Source organism: Girardinichthys multiradiatus, chromosome 15 (assembly GCF_021462225.1).
Source record: "Girardinichthys multiradiatus isolate DD_20200921_A chromosome 15, DD_fGirMul_XY1, whole genome shotgun sequence".
Lineage (NCBI taxonomy): Eukaryota > Metazoa > Chordata > Actinopteri > Cyprinodontiformes > Goodeidae > Girardinichthys > Girardinichthys multiradiatus.
In genome coordinates, this window is record NC_061808.1 from 31,546,416 (window position 1) to 31,571,637 (window position 25,222).

A 25,222-nucleotide genomic window follows, 5' to 3' on the forward strand; every position below is an offset into this window, starting at 1 on the left:
GTGGCAATAAAAGGAAATGAGATCCAAGTCACTTGGGTTTATTTTTTTTAAGTAATAGTCCTTTAATTATCTCTGGTATTTTTTTACTCACGCCGCACAGATTGATTGCAAAATGTCATACGACTCAGTAAAATCACCCCACTGTAAAAACAGTCCATATCCATTTCCCATCTTGTTGTGCATTCTTACGTCCTAAGTAGTCTAGGTTGAATTACCAGTTTGCTCTTGACCGGCAGAGCATACAGCTCAACTTACACAGTCTGGAGGATGACGTTTTTCTGTGAACGACTGTAGAATGACAGCTCCTGAATCTAGAGATGTTAATCAAGATAACTGTGGCTGCCGTTGATGATTAATGCATGTGCAGAGAATGAGAGACAAGCGATCCCATTTCCTTTTGGGAAATCCTAAATTCTTTAAGTCATGAAAGTTAGTAAGAAGAAGCAGAAAAGCTGGATAGTGTTGATCCTGACCACCAGGTGTCCCTAGAGAGCAGTAAAATAAATCACTTTTCAGCACTCGCCTTTAAATCCTGAGCTGAAAGTAGCCCATGGAGGTCAAAACAAAGAGGGAGAGAGAGGTTTAAGCAGAAGTTAGGGAGTAAAATCATTCCAGCTGTGTGTATTTGTGAAGACCAAAAGAGTGCCAAATTAAACACGTCCAAAGCAGACCAAACAGTGTGTAAAAGGTGGAACAGTTTGGTTGATTTAATAAAGGAACAAAGAGTACTGATGTGGGCTGTGTAAAACTGGGTATCTATATTTGAGGCACACACGTGGGAAAACATTCAACACATATACAGTAACTGGCAAGGTGAAGTGGTAGCTTATAAAAAATGTTATCGGGCTGCAAATGTAGGAAAATATTCACATAAGGACAAGATTTCTCAATACATAGAAATATCAATTTAATGTACATTCCCATACTGAGGACAGAGGAAAAAACACAATGAAAAAACTCATAAGATCTGGATGTAAAATTAAGCTCTGTGTCAGTAAAACAAAACGTTGTGTTGCTCAGTTTGAAAAAAAAAAAAAAACTGCAGTATTTGTTTTTAACATCCATTTAAAGCTGAAAACATATCAATCAACCTCTCATTATGTGCAATAAACCTTTAAAGGCCTGCAACGCTGTTCATAAAAGACATGGCTTTTGCTGCAGAGCATTAAATATGTTTAATGTGATTAATTAATGTTTACCAAGATAAACTTTTAGGAGCTTTGCACAGTGAGGAAAATAAGTATTTGAACACCCTGCACCTTAGCACATTCTCCCACTTAGAAGTCATGGAGCGGTCTGAAATTTTCATCTTAGGTGCATGTCCACTGTGAGAGACATAATCTAAAAAAAACAAATACGGAAATCACAATGTATGATTTTTTAAAAATAATTTAAATGTGTTACTGCTGAAAATAAGTATTTGAACACTTGTCAATCAGCAAAAATTCCGGCCCTCAAAGACTTGTTACTCTGCCTCTAAAAATCCACCTCCACTCCACTTATTATTCTAAATTAGAAGCACCTGTTGGAGGTTTTTAGCTGCATTAAAAACACCTGTCCACCCCACACGATCCGTAAGACTCTAACTACTAACATGGCTAAGACCAAAGAGCTGTCCAAAGACACCAGAGACAAAATTGTAGACTTCCGCAAGGCTGGTAAGGGCTACGGAGCAATTGCCAAGCAGCTTGGTGAAAAAAGATCAACTGTTGAAGTAATTATTAGAAAATGGAAGAAGCTGAACATGACTGTCAATCTCCCTTGGACTGGGGCTCCATGCAAGATCTCACCTCGTGGAGTATCAGTGATCCTAAGAAAGGTGAGGAATCAGCCCAGAACTACATGGGAGGAGCTGGTCAATGACCTGAAGAGAGCTGGCACCAGTGTTTCCACGGTTACTGTGGGTAACACACTAAGAAGTCATAGTTTAAAGTCATGCATGGCACGGAAGGTTCCCCTGCTTAAATCAGCACACGTCCAGACCCGTCTTAAGTGTGCCCATGACCATTTGGATGATCCAGAGGAGTCATGAGAGAAAGTTCTGTGGTCAGATGAGACCAAAATAGAACTTTTTGGTCTTAATTCCACTTGCCATGTTTGGAGGATGAAGAATGATGAGGATGAGGACCATCCTAAAAACACCATCCCTACTGTGAAGCATGGGGGTGGAAGCATCATGGTTTGGGGATGTTTTTCTACACATGGGACAGGTCAACTGCACTGTATTAAGGAGAGGATGACCGGGGCCATGTATTGCGAGATTTTGGGGAACAACCTCCTTCCCTCAGTTAGAACATTGAAGATGGGTCATGGCTGGGTCTTCCAACATGACAATGACCCGAAGCACACAGCCAGGATAACTAAGGAGTGGCATATCAAGGTTCTGGAGTGGCCTAGCCAGTCTCCAGACCTAAACCTTATAGAAAATCTTTTGAGTGAGCTCAAACTCCGTGTTTCTCAGCGACAGCCCAGAAACCTGGCTAATCTGGAGAAGATATGTGTGGAGGAATGGGCCAAAATCCCTGCTGCAGTTTGTGTAAACCTGGTGAAAAACTAGAGGAAACGTTTGACCAAATATTAACAATGATTTTCACAGGTTTTCAAATACTTATTTGCAGCAGCAACACACATAGTATTAAAAAAATCATACATTGTGATTTCCGGAGTTTTGTTTTTATTTTTTAGATTATGTCTCTCACAGTGATCATGCACCTAAGGTAAAAATGTCATACCCCTCCATGATTCCTAAGTGGGAGAACTTGCAAAGTCGAAGGGTGTTCAAATACTTATTTTCCTAACTGTATATATAGTTTCTGTCAGAAGTTTACACCCACACATCAGGGACATGACAGCCATATGACAACACACAACAACAAGAACTGGGTCTGGAATTTTTAATATATTGTGCATTTTCTCTTATTTACAGTGTCAAAATTATACCTCAATATATATACACACACATATATGTATACCCCAGCTAATAATGATCAAATCTCCCTTAGCAGGCTGTAAAGAAATCAACACTTTTGAAGCTAAGAAGATTCTGACATTTGTCATGGATGTTTGACCTCTGTTCTTATCAGAAAAAATAAACAGATGGTTTCCTGGCATTGACGCAACTTTTGAGTGACGTCTACACATTTATTTTTTAAAGGGTTGTCAGGGCCACTCCAAAAGCCTTATCTTAGCCTGCTTTATCCATTTGAAACAGGAACAGTTTTGGTGTGTGTTTGGGATGCCTGTTCTGTTGGAAAACCAAACTTTGTTCAAAATTCAACCGTAGCTGAGTTGAAGTACTTAGAGTTGGCCCTCCATTTTTGTTATTTCATGCAATGCATCAGTGCCACTGGCAGCATGACACTGCCATCACAATGCTTGACATTTGCCTTGCCTGACCTTAAAACGTTTCTATAGAAGGTATTTACCTTTACCAGGTGGTCAACTTCAGATTTCAGCAATCCTTGACTACGCCGTTAATGTTAAACTAATATTACCATGGGAGGTGACACTGGTGTCCCAGCAGCCTACAGTTTGATAGACTTGAGCCTAGGTGGTTCCTGAGTCATTCCTGATCATTCAAACTCACATTTAATTTTAATCGAGGGGGATACCTTTGTTGTTCAAACAGGACTGATTAAAAACACATCAAAAATAGCTTTGGAAGTCATGCATGAATCTTCCTGAAGGGCCAATCAAAAGCCCTGACACCAACCTTTTGGAGAATTTGTAAGTTATGCTTAAAAGCTAGGTCTGTGCCAGGAAATGAACCAATTTCAAACAACTCTTATTAAACCAAGAACTTTGATCAAATATCCAGCCAACTGGTGGTTTCACTGTGGGTGTGGGTCTGTGCAACATGCTAAGGGGCATTTATTTAACAAATAATGGAGGTGTATGTATATATTTAAGCCTGTACGTATGACATCTACAATAATAACTGTTTGCCACAAGTCTTGTATTAACTGGCACTGTAAGAACTGTAAGCATAATCCTTAAAGATCTCCAGAACTTTAACTACTAATCCTCATCTTCTAACTTTAGATGTTCCTTATTAGGACACAAAGGGGGAAAAAAATCCCCTCTCTTCTAGCTGACAAATCCTCTCCTTCCGCTGTGTTTCAAGGCACAGCCAAAGTCCTAAAATGGTCTTATTGTTTTGTGGCTGCATGATTTATAAAATCCTGTGGTTTCTGTGCTGAACTGTCAGTGACTTCATTTGTGCATTTCCTCCTAAAGAATAGTGGTTTGGACTTTTCCCCCCTGCATTTCTTCGCAAGACAATTGGCTCTAAGCCTTGCATTTCTGGGAACTTGCTCGTGGTCAAAATGACACTGTAACAAAAAAAAAATGACCATAGTAAAAAGGAAAAAAAAAGATGAAACAGCTAAGAGTGTGTAATGAATGCTGAAGACTTGATGGGGTGTGGGTGGACAGCACAGATAAATAAAAACACCCAGAGCTTTAATCTTTCTTAATTTTGCTAAATGTCCTTTCTTTAACAAAAGTGAAACTTGAAGGGTGTGCGGCCACAATTAGTAGGGTATCCAAGTTTATAGCAGGGCAGGAACCTTTGGAATTACCCTGCAGTGGCTTTTTTTCCACAGAAGAATACACATAAATCGTAAAAAAAAAAAGAAAAACTTTTCCTTTAACCTGTGAAACTCTAACATTTTTTCTTCTGGCTGGATGAATCCAGTCCACTTGTATCAGTTTTACCAACGATCGATGACTGCTTTGTGTTCGAGTCTAAACAGAGGTTTTAAGCAACAAGACGAACTCATACTCTGAAATCATACTGCCTCCTGTCTGACGGTCTAGTACAGCAGCATCCCACTGAAGATGGTCAAAGGTTCAGAAGAGAAGGCCAGCTTGCCCGTCACGAGGTCGATGCAGACCGTTTCCCCGGCCTCTAAGGACAGGATGATGTTAAACACAGCCAGAGCTCCAGGGATGTGTTTGGCTTCTGCCATGGGCTTCTCCAGGCCTTCAGGCTGATATCCCGCTGAATCCACTCGGGCAACGCCGACGTTTGACTTGGAAAGCACCGCCTCAATCTTCATGTTTTTGTGACCGGTCAGGATGCCGCTAAAAAAGTATCTGCCACGCTGGGGTGCTGTAAATAGCCCTGTAGAACAAAACAGTGATTAATGCAATGTTTATGTTACATATTAAAGGTTATTTGAGTGGGGAAAATAATATTTAGTCTTTTTTTTTGTAAGTGTACAGTGCTGTAAAATGTATTCAACATCTAACACATTTCTGCTTCTTTTTCACATTTAAAATGTTTCAGATGATGGAACAAGTTCTAAAATAAGACAAAGATGAACAGAAACAGAAAATGGAAAATACACTTTTTAAATGATTGAATTTATTAAGGGAAGCTTTCTAAAATAAACCTGACCCTATGTGAAAATATTATTTCCTCCTTTGTTAAATCATTAATTAGTTATTAACCACAATGTTTGGACAACTCAGTTTAATTTTACTTCCCAGATGTAGAATTAAGTCACTTAAATAAACCTGACAACATGAAGTAGGCTAAAATATCTCAAAAGGCAACACACTATGCCTCAATCTAATAAATTTGAGAACAGGTGAGAAACTCATGAACATCTATCAGTCTGAAAAGGGTGATAATGCCATTTCTAAGGTTTTGGGACTCCAGTGAACCACAGTGAGAGCCATTTTCCATGAATGGAGAAAACATAGAACCACCTCAGGATTGGGTGGCCTAGCAAAATTACTCCAAGATCGAACGACTCATTCAGGAAGTCGCAGAAGAACTCAGAACAACATCTAAAGCTCTGAGGGTCCAACTTTACCTCAGTTAAGGTCTGTGTTCATGATTTAACAAGAGCAAAGATATTAAACAAAAGAATGGCATCCATGAGAGGTTTCCAAGAACAAAACCACTGCTGAGAATAAAGAACACAAAGAGCCATCTCACATTTTTTTTCCCCCAAGACTTTGGGGAAAATATTCTGTAGACTGGCAAGACAAATTGGAACTCTTTGGAAGCTAAGTTTCCTGCAGCAACTGGTGTAAAACTAACAGCATTCTTTGAACATCTAGATGGCCTGCTGTAATTGATGGATCCAAGAATTCTGCTTTCCAACAAAAAATCCTGAAAGAGAATATCCGGCTGCGAGTTCAAGTTCAAGCTCAAGTGTGCTTGGTTTATACAGCAGGAGACTGATATGGACAGCACTGGAAGGTCCACCTTTTAGATGGTCTAAACAAATCACAAAACAAAGGATTTGGACCAGCCGTTCATGCTCCAAAACCCTCCCGTGTGGCTGAATTAATAGAATTCTGCAAAAAGCTGCAGGCCTGTTTCTCTTGTTAAGAGTGCATCATCAACCTTTTTCATGACCATTTTGAGTCCCTTCACCTAAATCCTATAGAATACCTGTGGGGAGCTAAAGAAAGAGAGGAGCAGGATTATGGAGGATCTAGAGAGATTGTGCGTAAAGGAATGGCCTCTCTCTTTCTCTCTCAGACAGATAGTATTTTGTAATTTCTTAATGGATGATATTAAGAAGCATTATTTTTTTTCCATGTAAAACGTTAATTGTGTAAAAACATAAGTACATTCTCAAAAACTGACAATATTACAAATTACAACTTATTCTGGGCTGTATCACCAATAATGGCTGGAATTTAATTGAATTTTGTATTAATTTAGGTTTCAATTTACCTTTTTTTTTATATATTTCTGTATTTATTCTTAACGTTGACATTTCTAGCCCTCCATATTATTACTCGTTTTAAATCAATCAAACACAACCAATGAACCTGAATATAGAGAACATCTGCCGTTTCTAACATTATAAACTGAATTGACAAGAACCAATAGAAATGTTTGAAGCACTAAAACACACCTGTTTTAGGATCATAGGCATTATTTTCATTGACAAACACTTCGTTGAACTCTATAGTTCCCGTTTTCCTCATTGGACGAGTTAGTGCAGCAGAGAAGGAAAGGCGTGGCACCTGGGCATCAGACCCTTGAAGACCTGATGACAAAGTAGAAAAAAAGAGTAGAGCTTAGTGAGAATAACAGATTAAAGTGTAATGAGGTCTGTCATCTGTTGTTCAGTGAGTACAATACATACCCTGTTCTCCTCTGAGCCCTGGAAAGTAAGATGAGAGATATAAAGAGTAAGATTAATATCCAGCAGTGCCATTCATTGGTGTTTCTACATACAGAGCATTTTAAAATTATTCATACAGCTTAAACTTTTCCACATTTTGTCATATCCTATCCACAAACATCAGTGTATTATATTGGGATTTTATGGGTTTTACCAACAGTTAGTGGTACATAATTGTGCAGTGGAAGGAAATAAACATTGTTAACAAGTAAAAACAAATACAAATCCAGAATATTTGGCGTTGGTTTGTATTCAGTCAATTATCATCAAATAATTTCCTGAATAAAACAAGCACTACATCATGATGTTGCCACCACTATGTTTCACAGTGGGATGGTGTATCCAGGGTGATGTGCAGAGTTCATTTTCTTCCTCAAATTGTATTTTGAATGTAGGCCAAAAAGGTTAATTTTGGCCTCATCTAACCAGATCAGCTTCTTCCAAATGTTTGCCCTGCGTGACTTGTACAGGATTTATATGGCTTTCTTATTACCACTCTTCCATAACATCAGATTTCTGGAGTACACAACTAAAATCTTCCAAATCAACATATTCTCCCATCTCTGTGGATCTCTATAGCTCCTCCAGAGTTGCCATGGGCTTGTCGGTTGCTTGTTTGAGTTATGCTTTGTACTTCATAATGGTGTTTGCTCTCTAGTGTTCTGTAACAAACCTCTGGGGCCTTCAGAGAAAAGCTGGATTCATACAGAGATGAAATTACACACAGGTGGACTTTATTTTCTAATCAGGTAACTTCTGAAGGAAGTTGGTTGCACTGGATTTTATTTACTTGTATCAGAGTTAAGGGGGCTGATGAGAAATGCACTACACACTTCAGATTGGTTTTGGGAAAAAAAATTTAAAACCATCATTTATCTCGCTTTCACTTCACAATCATGCACTACTTTGTGTTTTTATCACAGAAATTCAAAGACACCCCATTGCAATTTGTGATTAATTGTGACAAAATGTAAGAGATCTACAGGGGTTGGACAATGAAACTGAAACACCTGGTTTTAGACCACAATAATTTATTAGTATGTTGTAGGGCCTCCTTTTGCGGCCAATACAGCGTCAATTCGTCTTGGGAATGACATATACAAGTCCTGCACAGTGGTCAGAGGGATTTTAAGCCATTCTTCTTGCAGGATAGTGGCCAGGTCACTACGTGATACTGGTGGAGGAAAACGTTTCCTGACTCGCTCCTCCAAAACACCCCAAAGTGGCTCAATAATATTTAGATCTGGTGACTGAGCAGGCCATGGGAGATGTTCAACTTCACTTTCATGTTCATCAAACCAATCTTTCACCAGTCTTGCTGTGTGTATTGGTGCATTGTCATCCTGATACACGGCACCGCCTTCAGGATTCAATGTTTGAACCATTGGATGCACATGGTCCTCAAGAATGGTTCGGTAGTCCTTGGCAGTGATGCGCCCATCTAGCACAAGTATTGGGCCAAGGGAATGCCATGATATGGCAGCCCAAACCATCACTGATCCACCCCAATGCTTCACTCTGGGCATGCAACAGTCTGGGTGGTACGCTTCTTTGGGGCTTCTCCACACCGTAACTCTCCCGGATGTAGTGAAAACAGTAAAAGTGGACTCATCAGTGAACAATACATGTTTCACATTGTCCACAGCCCAAGATTTGCGCACCTTGCACCATTGAAACTGACGTTTGGCATTGGCATGAGTGACCAAAGGTTTGGCTATAGCAGCCCGGCCGTGTATATTGACCCTGTGGAGCTCCCGACGGACAGTTCTGGTGGAAACAGGAGAGTTGAGGTGCACATTTAATTCTGCTGTGATTTGGGCAGCCGTGGTTTTATGTTTTTTGGATACAATCCGGGTTAGCACCCGAACATCCCTTTCAGACAGCTTCCTCTTGCATCCACAGTTAATCCTGTTGGATGTGGTTCGTCCTTCTTGGTGGTATGCTGACATTACCCTGGATACCGTGGCTCTTGATACATCACAAAGACTTGCTGTCTTGGTCACAGATGCACCAGCAAGATGTGCACCAACAATTTGTCCTCTTTTGAACTCTGGTATGTCACCCATAATGTTGTGTGCATTTAAATATTTTGAGCAAAATTGTGCTCTTACCCTGCTAATTGAACCTTCACACTCTGCTCTTACTGGTGCAATGTGCAATCAATGAAGACTGGCTACCAGGCTGGTCCAATTTAGCCATGAAACCTCCCACACTAAAATGACAGGTGTTTCAGTTTCATTGTCCAACCCCTGTATAAGTATTGCAATACACTGTTGAATACACATTGATCACACTGTACCAGCATGACATGATGGATCACAGCTAGAACAGTTTGTTTTTTCTGTACCTGGGGGTCCCACTGGTCCCTGTCTGCCGTCTCTGCCTGGGGATCCCACCCTTCCTTGTGGTCCAACAGGACCCTGTGGTCCAGGCTCGCCTCTTTCTCCCTGGGGGCCTGGTGGACCTGATGGAATGGACCATTTAGAGATAGCACAGCTCAAACACCCACAGAAATTCCTTTAAGCAGTGAAAATGGTTCTGAGTAGCTTCCAACAACAAGAAGATTAAGTCAAGAAAGCCAAGACATTTAACCCAGCAAAACTCCAGATGTGTCTTTCACACTTGTGTTTATAAAATGCTATCCTTCAGACAGACAACAGAGTTTATGGGCCTTTAAATAAATTATTTTAAACATGACTGCACATAACTGTATCCTCTTGGTCAAAAGTGAAATCCCATGCTTCCTTGAAACTCACCCCTAAAGTCCTGTTCCCTGAAGACGGTGAACTGCCTGCCCAGGTCCAGCACTGAGGAGTTCAGCTTATGTATCCTGGAGTGGACATGGTCGAGCTGGATGTTCTGGATATTGTCAATAAGCTCTCCTTGGGACGTTACGGTGACATTGAGCCCATTAACACAGCCCCACAGGCCAGACACGTGTCTGTTCAGGCCCTCTTTGATTTTCTCTAGGCTGTCTGTGAAGGAGTCCAAGCGGCTGCAGACTCCCTCCAGCTTGGAGAGCCTTTGGTCCAGACCGTCTCTGGAACGCCGGCACTCCCCCACCTCTGTCACATAGTTGTTCCTGATTATCTGGATCTCTCTGCCCAGATTGCCAAACTGAATCTTCGAGTCGTCAATATGCTCTGTCAGCTCATTCTGCAAGTCATTCACCTTGAATAGGAAACAGAAACGTATTATTTTTTCTGTTTTAAAGTTTCATTTGTTAAACCTGATATGTTAGATCTTTGCCACAATTCATTTTCCAGTGGTATCTCACACACTCCATCTTAAAGATGTCGATGGTATACTTCCAAAGATTCATAACAGCAATAATATTATGAAAAACCTTCATCCATTATGGCCTCTAAGATAGCCATAATGGATGTTTGAATGAGCCAATGTTTTTGAAGCATGCAAAGGAAACTAATATTTACTGTCATACATATAATAAAAAAATAACCATATAGATCAGTCATATGACAGATGTTCTGTTTAAATGCAAGATGATAAAGTGGCGTTGGATCACGGGGTTAATGAGACATTGAAGCAAAACTACTGACACAACTACACACACACTGATGCTGTATTTCATGCAAAAGGAGCCCCAACCAAGTGTTGGATTCATACACAATACAATGCATGGATAAACATTCAGTGGGCTAATATTTCTTTATTAAAACTTCTTTTTTCATTGGTATTATGAAATCTTTTTGCTTTCTAAGAAATGGAATTTTGGGTTTTCATTACCTGTAATCTTCAAAATTAAAAGAAATAAATGCTTCAAACTGAAGCCAGATATTTACTTACACTCTATAAAAGACATGTAACCTTTCTTCATACTGTCTGACATGAAATGAGACTAAACCTTGTTTTTCTTTGCCTAAATGCCAGGTTGATGAGAAATAAGAGGATAAAAGAGGATTTTTCCTTACTTTCAGTAAATTTACAATTTTAAACACACCTGGATTACATAGCCTTTAACGGACTGCGAAAACCCCGCATGTTAATGTTATGGCTTTGATTCTCAACATTTGAGTTAAAAGGAGGAACACCTGCAAATGAATCTTAATGCAACACCCCAAAAACTCTGCTTCCTTGTGTGACATCATGTCAGAATCAGCCAAGATATCAGGACTAGAATTGTGGATCTGCACAAGTCTGGTCCAATTTCCAGATGCCTGAAGCTGACATGTGTAATTAAATTAAATTAAAGTTTTTGGCAATAATCACCATTGTTACATTTGGGGGACAATGAGGAAGCTTGCAAGACTTATAACACCCCACCAAAGCTGTGAAGCACGGGGTTGGCAGCATCATGTGTAGGTTTTTTGCTGCAGGAGGAACTGGTGCATGATACAAAACAGCATTATGTAGAACTATTGAAGCAACATGCAAGACATACACTAGGAAGTTAAAGCTTGGGAACAAGTGGGTCTTCCAAATAGAAAATGATCCTAAGTATACCATCAAATTAGTCACAAAGTGCCTTAAGGACAACACCCAAAAGCCTTCCTCAGATCTGGTCATGGACTGGGAATTCAAGGATTATATATTGTTAACAAGACAGGTTCCAGCTCTTAAACACCTTTAATGCCACACAGACTTTTCACGTGTTTTGCTTCAAAACAATTTAAACCTTGAAACAAACAGTGACCCTTGTAACGAAACATTTTTTTAAAGACAGAGACCCAACTTCTCCTTAAAATGGACACTCCACAAGAATCAGTTTTAGGCCCTTTATGATAAGTTAATGGTCATGCAGAACATTGTCTTGATGCATATCTACAAATGTCTGCAGATGACACTGTTGTACACGTACATGCTAATTCAGCTGAAGTTGCAGCCACCAAGGTAACAAATGTGTTAGAGAGGATCACATATTGGCTTGATCAATTATGTCTGAGCTAAAATATAATTAAGACTAAGTGTATTTGATTTCCCCAAAACCATGGTACACCCTCCTACTGTTGACATTCTTGTTTAGAGGAGAACAAATTAATATAGTTACTGAAAATGAAAACCTTGAACTGACCGTGGATCCAAATCCAAATTCTAAGAAAGAAAAAATAGACAAAAATATAATTTAAATATATTCGATATATTAGTAGCTGCCTATCAGTGGATGCTTCAAAGATATTTATGAATGCAATGATTTTGGGGGAAGGCTGGTGTTGCTTACGTACAACAAATTTGGAGAGTTTTATCAAATTTAAGTCATTTTTAAAAGTGTAAATGGTTTTTCTGCCCCCCTTCAGGCAGCTTTCTCTGTAAAAGCAACAAATCAATGTGACATGCTGCCAGAAAGAGCTCTAGCTCTTTTAGATTCTTTAAAGATTAAGATAATATTTTCATATGTGATGATGTTGCTGGATTATGGTTGTTGTGTATATTTTATTGATTATTCTTATTTAGATTCTTAACTTAAGCTTAAGCTTAAACTTACTCTTCTCATACGGACCTATAAAGGGACTGCAGATATGAATTAGCTATAAGCTATAATCTGGTAAAGTGCATTAAATGGTGACATTCATGTCTAATTTGTACATTATCTTTTTTTAAATAAAGTTATAGGTAAAAAACCGAAGAAGCTTTTCATATAAAAGGTGGAACAATCACAAAAATAAATCTAGTTCTTGTACTGAAGAACTCAGGAGAGCCATTATCATTTTGGAAAGCATTGGCAGTTTCAAAACTCTTAGTAACGATTAGAACCTTAAGATGGTGGTGACATTATCAACGACATTAGCCACTGGCACAGAGCATTTTATAGACTTGGAGCTTACAGCAGGTTTATTTGGGTCCATAGTCCAGGTCTATGTTGACTTAAAAGGCACTATCCAACTAGGAATAGTTTTATCTTTCTGAAGATAACCGGACATATTGGTATCTTGTCAGAACTAAAGTGACACCCTAAGCATGATGTTTTTCTAGTAGAGTGGTAGTTGGAGTTTCACACATACGCTAGATATTAATGATCAAGATGCTAACCCTCCCAGAGAGAAGTACAGACATTGTGATGATGGATAACATATCAAAGAGTTAAGAAATTTAATATTTTCCCAGTACTTCTCAGCCTCATTTTCCAGTAGACTACTTACAATAAGGGGTTCTACATGGCCAATGTTGTAATATACAATCTTAGGTTTAATAGCAGTGATAATATTACATCAGCTTACCACAGATATGGTTTTGTCATTGGTGTTGAATAGATCTGTCAGCGTGGTACCATGTGTCTTCACAGTCCATCCCAGGTCCTTCAGTGTGTTATTAATGTAGTTAAAAGTTACCATGACATTAGCCAGCTCTCCTTGGATGGACTTTAGATCACCGCCTAATTTCCCACTGTGGAAAGTATGACCATCCAACCGTTTCTTCAGGTCATTTATGTTAGTTTTACACTGTCCTGTACATTCCTCCACATCCTCTCTTAGTCGTCCCACCTCTTCCTGAAGGTTGGAACACACCTGAGAGCAGGCGGATTCCCCCGAGTCAACTTTTTTCCGCAGATCTGTCAGTTCTCTCTGGCACTTGTTAAGACCGATCATTGTGGAGTTGGTGAGCAAGCGGAGGTCCTGCTCGATGTTGCGGCAAACAAGACAATCCTCAAAATCTCTGCCCAGCTTATCAATCTCTGTAACAATGCGTGTAAAGTGTTCACCATTCTGCCCGGTCACAGCTTTTATCTTGTTGATGTCATTGGTTAGATCAATCACTCTGTCAATCAGGGAGTCTCCTGTCACAGACAAGTTGTTAAGGGTGTTGTTAAATCTCTTGATGTGTTCTTGATTGGTTACAACTCTCCACTCCAAGGTTTTTATAGTCTCATCTGTCGCTGGGCCTTTTCCATTGTGCCCGCAGGTCTCATTGCACATCTTTGTGGTTGAGGACAATTTTCTGTCAAGGAAGGTTGTGATGTTCTCCAGCTGGCTTAAACGTCGGCTATGGTCCGTCACTGTATCTCCAAGATCTGCCACATCCATTTCTATTTTTCCAATTTTAAAGCCGTGGTCATCTAACTGATGAAAGACCGAATTACGCAGCTGGTTGAAATCTCTTTGGATGGTTTCTTTCAGGTTGCTCCCAGTGTTCGTACACTTCTGCTCTGTCTTCCTCAATGTGGTATTTAACCTCTTTTCCAGTTCTCTTAGCCTGCTGTTAAACCGATCTTCAGTGACTTGACCCTTTCCTCCACCTGTCCTAGCAAGCTCCTTATCCAGCCGCCCTTTAATGCTGTCGCACTTGTCTGAGGTGGACGTGAGTCGAATGTCCAGATCCGACAGTCTCTTCTCTAGCTCTGTGATGGTGTTGCAGCAGCCCTGGGAACGCTCGCTTTCTCTGCGGAAGATTTCCAATTTCTGCCGGACATGTTGGTCCATAGAGCTGATCAGCTTCTCCAAGTCTCTGATCCTTTCTCTGTCCTCCACCTGCTCTCGTCTCAGGTCCTCCACACCGGCCTAGAGGAAAAACATTTTTATTAGGACAATGGACTACAGATTTTTCACATCAAGTTTCCCATACATAAGAGTAAAGTTATCGATGAACTATTTTATTAGTTTTAATAGTGGAGAATACCGTTCACCTGTGTGCTAAATATTGTTTGTTCTATCAAAAGCATTACATAACTGAAATCCCTATTGCATCTTGTAAACTGCTACTGGATCAACAGTATAACAACAATAGTTACACAACATTTCTTGTTTAAATGTTCAGAAAAATCTAAGTTAATTTTGTCTTGGTCATAGCATTGAGGTCTTAATAGTGTTATATGAAATATTTCCATTCTGTTTTAACTTGTTTTTAATTTATTTTATTCTTTAGTTATTTCTGTGTTTTGTGTAAGAGTCTGTATGACTCCATTAGAAGTTATTGCTTTAAGATGGATAGATCACCAAAAGTGCAACACTGGCAGTACAGCAGAACAATTTATTATGTGAATAAGTTTGAGATCTGATGACAGCCTAATGATCTTTACCTGACAGGAAGAGCAGGACAGAGAGACCCTTCGCCCCAGCTCGGTCAGGATCTCTTCCTTCAGTGTGTTCAGCTGGTTTCCTCCTCCTGTCTCAACATTTTCATCCAGTTGATTTCCGCCTCCGTTCACCAAGTGGTTGTTGATGTTGAGCAGGGTCTCATCATGGACCTAAATCATAGATTCAGGGATTATGACCTATGCTTCTGTTACATAGTTGATTGAAGAAACAGACATGGCAGATAGTACAAAACTCATCTTTTATGTTGACATGTTTTCATAAAACGGCACAGAAAAATAATCATGTAATCCAAACTATGTTTTAGAATTTGGTAAATTCAATCTAAGATAAAGAACAACAAGTCTAACATATTAGAGTGGGTCACTGTCTGAGTAAAACACCGCTCTTTATAGATGTGCTGCTGTGTTTTAGTTTTTTGTCCTCTTGAATAACCAGTTCTGTATCACTACTACATCTGTTGGACAAAAAGCCTCAAATTCACCTTTGAAAAACTTTGGTGTACAAAGGAGTCCATGGTCAATCCCTCCACCAAATAACTATGTGGTTATTACTAAATAAAAATCTCCACATTGGTATCATCAGTAGAAGAGCCCAGTAAAACATGCTCCAAAGTAAAAGGAAATTATGAATAGTTCCAAATACCGGTCAGTTTTAAAGCCTTCAGCTGTCTGCTAGAAAGCTGAGGATTTTATTTATCTGCATGACAGCTACCCCACTTATACATTCAAATTAACAAAAGTATCCCTTTGGGTCAGAAGTAAAAGTGCTGGAAGTGTTGGAATGGCCTAGCCAGAGATCAGAACAAAATTTGATGTCAAGGATTACCTGTGTTCTGTTGTAGAGATGGTCCAGCTTAGTTTGGATGCTGTTGATGGTTTCTTTCATGAATGGCTGAGCTGAATCTGCAGCAACAGTGGCCCCATTCAGGCTGGGACTATAAACCAGAACATGTAGAGTTTCATTGGCTTAAATCAAGACCTGCGATAAAACAGTCAGTAATTTTCTCTACCGCTTCTTCCATAGTGGGTGGCAGGGAAGCTGGTGCCTGTCTCCAGCAGTCTATGGGCAGGAGGCAGGGTACACCCTTGACAGGTCGCCAGTCCATCACAGGGCAACACACAAACAACCATGCACACACTCATTCACACACCTAAGGGCAATTTGGAGACCAATAAACCTAACAGGCATGTCTTTGGACTGTGGGAGGAAGCTGGAATACCCGGAGAGAACCCATGCATGCACGGGGAGAACATGCAAACTCCATGCAGAAAGACCCCCGGCTGGAAGTTGAACCTTTTTGCTGCAAGGCAACAATGCTACCAACTGCGCCACCGTGCGTTATTAAAACTTTATTCCGCATTTGGTATGTGATTTTTTTCTAAACACATTCCTGGAGCAGGGAAGTATCATGTTGGAAAATAGGAAGACACAGATTCTGTAGTTTGTTTTACATGCTATCATATTATCTTGTCCACAACGAACTGTTTATCTCTTCCTGTTTCTATATTTGAGTAGAGAAGGAAATCTGTTCTCCAAAACTGACCAACAGCCATAAACATTGACACACAGTATATTATACACAGTGTGTTCCAGATGCTTGGTTTAGAAAATGCTGAAAAACTAACATATTAGTGCATAAACATTACAACTTGCAGGTGATGGCACTTCACAAGGTTATACATGCACTTGACGGATGGAAAACATTCACATACAGCTTTTGGTTTATGCCATCAATGGTGGTCTTCATGTCGTGGAGTTCTTTTTTAAGACTGGTGATTGTGTCCTGCAGCTCCTGGATTCTCTCACTCTCACCTGAAATGAAGAAAAAATTACAGTCTGTATATAAACGGAGCATAAAGTCACATTTCTTAAAAGTCACAAGCAAAATTTAAATGAGTTTGTTTTTTAACTTTATTGAACTGTCCTACCCTCTTCACCCTTCTTTCCACCCCCGGTCTGTGTCGTTTGAGTCTGCCCTCCGTTGACCCGAGTGTCAAGGGTCCCATGCGGACCCTGGTGGCAGTCCTCCCCTGAGTAACCGTGGCAACACTTCCACTCCATTTCTGTCACCATCTTGTAAGCTATCTTATACCTTGGCCTCCTATATGTTCGATAGCTGGAGACAGACAGGACAATCAATGTAGAGATGCATTGCTGTCGGCTGGTCGTGATTGGAGAAAACATTGTGTTCTGGCAACAATTTCCACATTGAAGACAGGGTACTGAGACGGACCAACAGAAGACCAGGTAGTGCATACTGTAATTGTGAAGTAGAAAAAATGATAGATGATACATCTGTATTTAGCCCCTCTGAGATTATGAAATCAAGATTTTCAACTGGATTTAGGTCTGGACTTTGACTAGGCCAGTGGTCTAAAACCTGCGGAACTGGAGTCTCTAGTGATTCATTGGACCTTCCAGGACCAACTAATGTTTTTAAATATACAGTACAGACCAAACGTTTGGACACACCTTCTCATTCAAAGAGTTGTCTTAATTTTCATGACTATGAATATTGTAGCTTCACACTGAAGGCATCAAAACTATGAATTAACACATGTGGAATTATATACTGAATAAAAAAGTGTGAAACAACTGAAAATATGTCTTATATTCTAGGTTCTTCAAAGTAGCCACCTTTTGCTTTGATTACTGCTCCGCACACTCTTGGCATTCTGTTGATGAGCTTCAAGAGGTAGTCATCTGAAATGGTTTTCCAACAGTGAAGGAGTTCCCAGAGATGCTTAGCACTTGTTGGCCCTTTTGCCTTCACTCTGCGGTCCATCTCACCCAAACCATCTCGACTGGGTTCAGGTCCGGTAACTGTGGAGGCCAGGTCATCTGGCGCAGCACCCCATCACTCTCCTTCTTGGTCAAATAGCCCTTACACAGCCTGGAGGTGTGTTTGGGGTCATTGTCCTGTTGAAAAATAAATGATGGTCCAACTAAACGCAAACCGGATGGAATAGTATGCCGCTGCAAGATGCTGTGGTAGCCATGCTGGTTCAGTATGCCTTCAATTTTGAATAAATCCCCAACAGTGTCACCAGCAAAGCACCCCCACACCATCAAACCTCCTCCTCCATGCTTCACGGTGGGAATCAGGCATGTAGAGTCCATCCGTTCACCTCTTCTGCGCCGCACAAAGACACGGTGGTCGGAACCAAAGATCTCAAACTTGGACTCATCAGAACAAAGCACAGATTTCCACTGGTCTAATGTCCATTCCTTGTGTTCTTTAGCCGAAACAAGTCTCTTCTGCTTGTTGCCTGTCCTCAGCAGTGGTTTTCTAGCAGCTATTTCACCATTAAGGCCTGATTCACACAGTCTCCTCTTAACAGTTGTTCTAGAGATGTGTCTGCTGCTAGAACTCTGTGTGGCATTGACCTGTTCGCTAATCTGAGCTGCTGTTAACCTGCGATTTCTGAGGCAGGTGACTCGGATGAACTTATCGTCCGCAGCAGAGGTGACTCTTGGTCTTCCTTTCCTGGGGCGGTCCTCATGTGAGCCAGTTTCTTTGTAGTGCTTGATGGTTTTTGCGACTGCACTTGGGGACACTTTCAAAGTTTTCCCAATTGTTCGGACTGACTGATCTTCATTTCTTAAAGTAATAAGGGCCACTCATTTTTCTTTACTGAGCTGCTTTTTTCTTGCCATAATACAAATTCTAACAGTCTATTCAGTAGGACTATCAGCTGTGTACTGTATCCACCTCCTGCACAACACAACTGATGGTCCCAACCTCATTTATAAGGCTTGAAATCCCACTTATTAAACCTGACAGAGCACACCTGTGAAGTGAAAACCATTTCAGGTGACTACCTCTTGAAGCTCATCAACAGAATGCCAAGAGTGTGCGGAGCAGTAATCAAAGCAAAAGGTGGCTACTTTGAAGAACCTAGAATACAAGACATATTTTCAGTTGTTTCACACTTTTTTGTTCAGGATATAATTCAATTCAATTCAATTCAATTCAAAAATACTTTATTAATCCCAAAGGGAAATTAAATGTTGTTATAGCTCATATTATGAAGGTTTCCTCAAAGAGCCGTTGTAGATGCTGATGGCTGTGGGCAGGAAGGATCTCCTGTAGCGCTCCGTCTTACAGCAGATCTGAAGAAGCCTCTGACTGAAGACACTCTGTTGTTGTAGGACAGTCTCATGAAGAGGATGCTCAGCGTTCTCCATAATGTTCTTCATTTTATGAAGAATCCGTCTTTCCACAATAATCTCCAGAGGTTCCGGAGTCCCCAGAACAGAGCCAGCCTTTTTTATCAGCTTGTTGAGCTTTTTTAAGTCCCTGGCTCTGATGCTGCTTCCCCAGCAGATGATGGCAGAAGAGATCACACTCTCCACAACAGACTTATAGAAGATATGCAGCATCTTGCTGCAAACACCAAAGGACCTAAGCTTCCTCAAGAAGTACAGTCTGCTCTGTCCCTTCTTGTAGATGGCTTCACAGTTGCATCTCCAATCTAGTCTGTTGTCCAGATGCCCGGTACTCTGGCTGGGTCCTTTGTAGGGCTTGGAGTTCATCCAACTTGTTTTCCAACAATCTCACATTGCCCATCAAAATCGACGGAAGAGATGGTTTGAACTTCCTCCTTCTCTCTCTTCTCATAGCTCCTGCTCTGCATCCACGGCGTCTCCTTTTCAACTCATCGGGGATTTGGGGTTGTAGCTGAAGTATTATTTGAGCTTTTGAGATATTAATCAGCTGCTCCCGGTTGTAAGAAACAACCCCGTTGCCATGGCAATGCATCATAACAAATGTCCAAAAATAGAAAGTATTAAGAAAAATCCTCCAAGCTGCACAGCATCCGACACTGGAGTGGACAGTCATCCAAAAAAAATCAACTGTATCTCCCACAAGAGGAATAGTTCCCAAAAAAGAATAAATCAGAATCAAAAGTAACAGAGCTACTCCAACCTGCTGCCACCTTGAGCGGCGCAATTCTAGAACATGTGATTTCCACATGTGTTAATTCATAGTTTTGATGCCTTCAGTGTGAAGCTACAATATTCATAGTCATGAAAATAAAGAAAACTCTTTGAATGAGAAGGTGTGTCCAAACTTTTGGTCTAATAAAATGCAGGTTTTAGCAGTTTTTCAGGGTTTTCATGGAATAACTGCATTGAATTTCCATAACAGAATGACACTAAAAGCACAATTAACATAATTTTAGATCTATTTCTCTTGTCATTAGGTTGGAAATTATGTGCTTTTATTTTAAAGAAGTTTCCACAAATATCAACATCCCATAGAGGAAAATGTACCCAGCGTCTTGTTGCAAATGTTTCTCAGCTAGTTTCCAACAGAAATCCCCTGCATTTATCTGACTAAATCGGATTTACTTGTTCATAAATGACCTCCAGAAATATGTAAAAATGTTTTATTTGGAAGCCGCTGCTGCAGTTTTCTCATGAATGTGTCATTCAACTCTGTGCCAAAAGAGTCTCTCTGTTTCAGTAATTGCACAGTAAATAGCACAGAATTAGCCAGAAATATTAATATGAGATTCAAGCAGCATCAGATGTAAGCTGGCAAGGGCACACTGCAGGTTTCTCTTCTTTATCTTAATCTACAAACAGCCCTTGTAGACCTTTGAGAAGGTCGCAGAAAGGTCAGCCGATGGAAAAAACAATTTGGGTGGGTGGGTGGGGGGGGGGTGGGGGGGGGGGTGTATGTAGAGCCCTGTAGAGCTAAGAATGAGAGGGAAAGAGCGATAATCACAAGAAGATAGCCAGAGTAGAAGAAGAGATTGTTTTTGAGGAGAAAGACTAGACTGTGGTGCCTGGAGCCCCTGTTGGCTTCAATCTAAGCATAGCCTGGGTTTATGCCGAGGCCCCTGGCAGGGACGAGGATCAAGCAGCGGGCCCAAAGTCAAAACAGAGGGAGAACTTCAAAAGAGAAAAAAACATAAGCAGTGTTTGAGTAATGTTTTCGTGTAAGCACAACATTCACGTTTGGAAAAATTGTTTACCAAGTCCCATAAAAAAGTACATTTGGAGCTGGATTTGCAGTTCTGGATATTCCCTTTAGTGCATGAGGCAGACTGGACGGGACCTCATCCTCACCAACACGTGAGACTCTGACACCAACACTATGTCATGATCTTGAGGTGCCTGTGTTTTTTCTTGTATCTTCTCCTTCTCCATCCCCTCCAACCCCCAGCTGCTAATCCCCATTGTGCTGCAGATTTACCTGAATTTAAACATTTCACCAAGCCTGTGCTTATTAGGACCAGCAGAACTCTCAGTCACCACCTGATTATTAACATTGGTTATGAACAACCCACCTTCATCTTCCCTTAATCCGCTGTCAGATAAGATCAACAGTATCTACAGATGGGTTTAAACCAATAGCGCAGTGAAAAAAGTGAGTAAAGCTCAAAATCCTTATAAAAGCTTTTTTTTTCCAAGCATGCAGATGGATCAGAACACTGTACTATTCTGAATCACAGCATATTGAAAAAATAGATATATCACTATACAGAAAGTGAGGAAAAATGAATAAAAAACTCAAATTCTACTCCTTAAAAACCAAAACATTACTGTATAAACTGAAAATCCTAGAAGATTTTGCTTTGCTGTGAATCATTATACTAAAATTTAGTTGAATAACCATTGATTCTGAGAACTGCTTCACATATATATTGCTTGGAGTGGGGTAAGGCTGATTGGACTACACGCCAAAGTTCCTCTGCAAACAAAAGGATTGACATCAGCCAAAACATTTTGTATTAGATTAAGGTCCTGGCCACTCTATAAAATTACACTAGAGCCACATTCACCCAATCGCACTCACTAACGCTCACACATTCATACACCAAAACGCAGATCAGTAGGCAACTTGAGGTTAAGTGCCTTGCCCAGGGGCACATCAACATATGGCAGGAGGAAGCTGAAATCGAATCCACAACCGTCTGATTGCAAGACGACAACTCTTCCTACTGAGCCACAGTCGCCTCTCAATATATATATATATACATATACAGTACAGACCAAAAGTTTGGACACACCTTCTCATTCAAAGAGTTTTCTTTATTTTCATGACTATGAATATTGTAGCTTCACACTGAAGGCATCAAAACTATGAATTAACACATGTGGAATTATAGACTGAACAAAAAAGTGTGAAACAACTGAAAATATGTCTTTTATTCTAGGTTCTTCAAAGTAGCCACCTTTTGCTTTGATTACTGTTCTGCACACTCTTGGTATTCTGTTGATGAGCTTCAAGAGGTAGTCACCTGAAATGGCTTTCACTTCATAGGTGTGCTCTGTCAGGTTTAATAAGTGGGATTTCAAGCCTTATAAATGGGGTTGGGACCATCAGTTGTGTTGTGCAGGAGGTGGATACAGTACACAGCTGATAGTCCTACTGAATAGACTGTTAGAATTTGTATTATGGCAAGAAAAAAGCAGCTAAGTAAAGAAAAACAAGTGACCATCATTACTTTAAGAAATGAAGGTCAGTCAGTCTGAAAAATTGGGAAAACTTTGAAAGTGTCCCCAAGTGCAGTCGCAAAAACCATCAAGCACTACAAAGAAACTGGCTCGCATGAGGACCGCCCCAGGAAAGGAAGAGCAAGAGTCACCTCTGCTGTGGACGATAAGTTCATCCGGGTCACCAGCCTCAGAAACCGCAGGTTTACAGCAGCTCAGATTAGAGAACAGGTCAATGCCACACAGAGTTCTAGCAGCAGACACATCTCTAGAACAACTGTTAAGAGGAGACTGTGTGAATCAGGCCTTCATGGTGAAATAGCTGCTAGGAAACCACTGCTGAGGACAGGCAACAAGCAGAAGAGACTTGTTTGGGCTAAAGAACACAAGCAATGAACATTAGACCAGTGGAAATCTGTGCTTCGGTTTGAGATCTTTGGTTCCAACCACTGTGTCTTTGTGCGGCGCAGAAGAGTTGAACAGATGGACTCTACATGCCTGGTTCCCACCGTGAAGCATGGAGGAGGAGGTGTGATGGTGTGGGGGTGCTTTGCTGGTGACACTGTTGGGATTTATTCAAAATTGAAGACATACTGAACCAGCATGGCTACCACAGCCTCTTGTAGCGGCATGCTATTCCATTCGGTCTGCGTTTAGTTGGACCATCATTTATTTTTCAACAGGACAATGACCCCAAACACACCTCCAGGCTATTTGACCAAGAAGGAGAGTGATGGGGTGCTGCGCCAGATGACCCGGCCTCCACAGTCACCGGACCTGAACCCAATCGAGATGTTTGGGGTGAGCTGGACCGCAGAGTGAAGGCAAAAGGGCCAACAAGTGCTAAGCATCTCTGGGAACTCCTTCAAGACTGTTGGAAAACCATTTCAGGTGACTACCTCTTGAAGCTCATCAACAGAATGCCAAGAGTGTGCGGAGCAGTAATCAAAGCAAAAGGTGGCTACTTTGAAGAACCTAGAATATAAGACATATTTTCAGTTGTTTCACACTTTTTTGTTCAGTATATAATTCCACGTGTTAATTCATGGTTTTGATGCCTTCAGTGTGAAGCTACAATATTCATAGTCATGATATTAAAGACAACCCTTTGAATATATATATATATATATATATATATATATATCTTTGTTAAATTATATTGTTGTTACAGATAAAATAGTAAAAATGATATATAATACAAATTTTAAAGTTTATTAGCTGTGTTATCTTGTCCAGTTCCAGACTATGTTTTTTTTTGGTGGAAGAGGGAGCAAAATGGCTCTTATGGTAATTCAGGTTGCCAACACTTGATCCAGCTGACTGAACTCCAAACCACTATTATTTTAAACACACCTCCTTTCAATTAACGATTCAATAACACAGAATCATGTCGGGTCTGTGGTTTTCTATTACTCTACTACATCTACTAAATTATTTGGCATGTAGAAATACCTTTCCCACAATAAGCAGTGATCATTCTTTTTAGTGGTGTTAGAGTGCTATTATTTTCAATACAGCTATACCTGGGTAACCTATCTCAGTCCTAGAGAATCCACCACGGGTCCTCTTCACATGTCATTCTCCTTAAAACTCCACTGTGTGTCAGCCCTGTTTCATCCTCATTACACATTACCAACAATCACCGTTGCATTTGGATCATACTAAGCTCTCAGGTAATGGCCCTCTGAGGTAAACCAGCTAAAAAATGAGATGTTATCATATAGCTATCCCAGTTACACACATAACCTTTCCTAATAAGGCAGTAAGAAAGGCAACTGAATAAAAATGACAAAAGCTGAGGGAAATTAGTTTTTCTAGACAGGAAAGCAGAACATATAACGGAAGAACAGAAGATATAAACCCAGAGGACAGGAAGTTAGAGCGGCAAGGATGAATACTGATACTAAAGTCTAGTAGCAGAAGGGGACATTTATGGAGAAAAAAAGGCAGTAGATACTCACGCCACTCGAGGACATTGGCCCCAGGTACAGCGTTGATAGTCTGGTTTGATATATGTCTCCACTCCGTCCTCCATAACGCAGCTTACTGTCCTCGTCACCACATAAGCACACCAGTTCCTGTGAAATGGCAGAAGAGAGTTAAGTTCAGAATCGGGCACAAACAGCCTTCGTCTCGTATACAGAACTCTGTTCCGATCTTAGAATCCACCCTGACTGCTCTGTGGACCCGGGGAAAAACAATAACCATTAAATGTCTATTTACTTGTTGATTTTGAGGCTCCACTATACGTTTGAGATTGATAACTCAAATCCTGGACTCAGCTGTTATTCTGTACTCCAGAAATGTGTGCAAATGTCCGATCAGTTTAGGATAACTGTGGTTTTAAACAAATGCTGCCATTGTGCTCTGTTTCCAATGCTAACCAGCCCCCACTGAATTTTACACACAGGCTACACATATCAATGCTGTATTTAGACTGCATATCTCTTAAAAAAAGCTAACCCAGACTCATTCATAATGTCTTGCCTTAAAGTATCTTTCAATGTTAAAGTGCACTGCTTAAAAACTGTTAGTTTTATAGTTGACCCTCTGCAACAAAACTATAAACAATAGATGCAACTGAGTGAACAGAAGAAAATAGTTTTAAAAATGGTGTGACTTTTGTAT

At 40.4% G+C, this 25,222-nt stretch overlaps 1 protein-coding gene and 1 long non-coding RNA gene across 2 annotated transcripts in view; one reads left to right on the forward strand and one right to left on the reverse strand.

Annotated features, from left to right (window-relative positions):
• LOC124882062 overlaps positions 1–25,222 on the forward strand; it is a 53,134-nt gene that overhangs the window by 1,093 nt on the left and 26,819 nt on the right. The gene's annotated exons all lie outside the window — the stretch shown is intronic.
• emilin1a (elastin microfibril interfacer 1a) overlaps positions 2,881–25,222 on the reverse strand; it is a 47,993-nt gene continuing 25,651 nt past the window's right edge. Inside the window, exons 2-12 of the mRNA XM_047388205.1 lie at positions 24,556–24,672; positions 17,074–17,261; positions 16,858–16,957; positions 15,971–16,079; positions 15,127–15,294; positions 13,331–14,608; positions 9,911–10,325; positions 9,502–9,618; positions 7,116–7,133; positions 6,882–7,016; positions 2,881–5,125 (exon numbers count right to left, since the gene is read on the reverse strand). Of these exons, the coding sequence (XP_047244161.1) occupies positions 4,815–5,125; positions 6,882–7,016; positions 7,116–7,133; positions 9,502–9,618; positions 9,911–10,325; positions 13,331–14,608; positions 15,127–15,294; positions 15,971–16,079; positions 16,858–16,957; positions 17,074–17,261; positions 24,556–24,672 (2,956 nt within the window). The 3' untranslated portion in view covers positions 2,881–4,814. The remainder of the gene's footprint in view (positions 5,126–6,881; positions 7,017–7,115; positions 7,134–9,501; positions 9,619–9,910; positions 10,326–13,330; positions 14,609–15,126; positions 15,295–15,970; positions 16,080–16,857; positions 16,958–17,073; positions 17,262–24,555; positions 24,673–25,222) is intronic.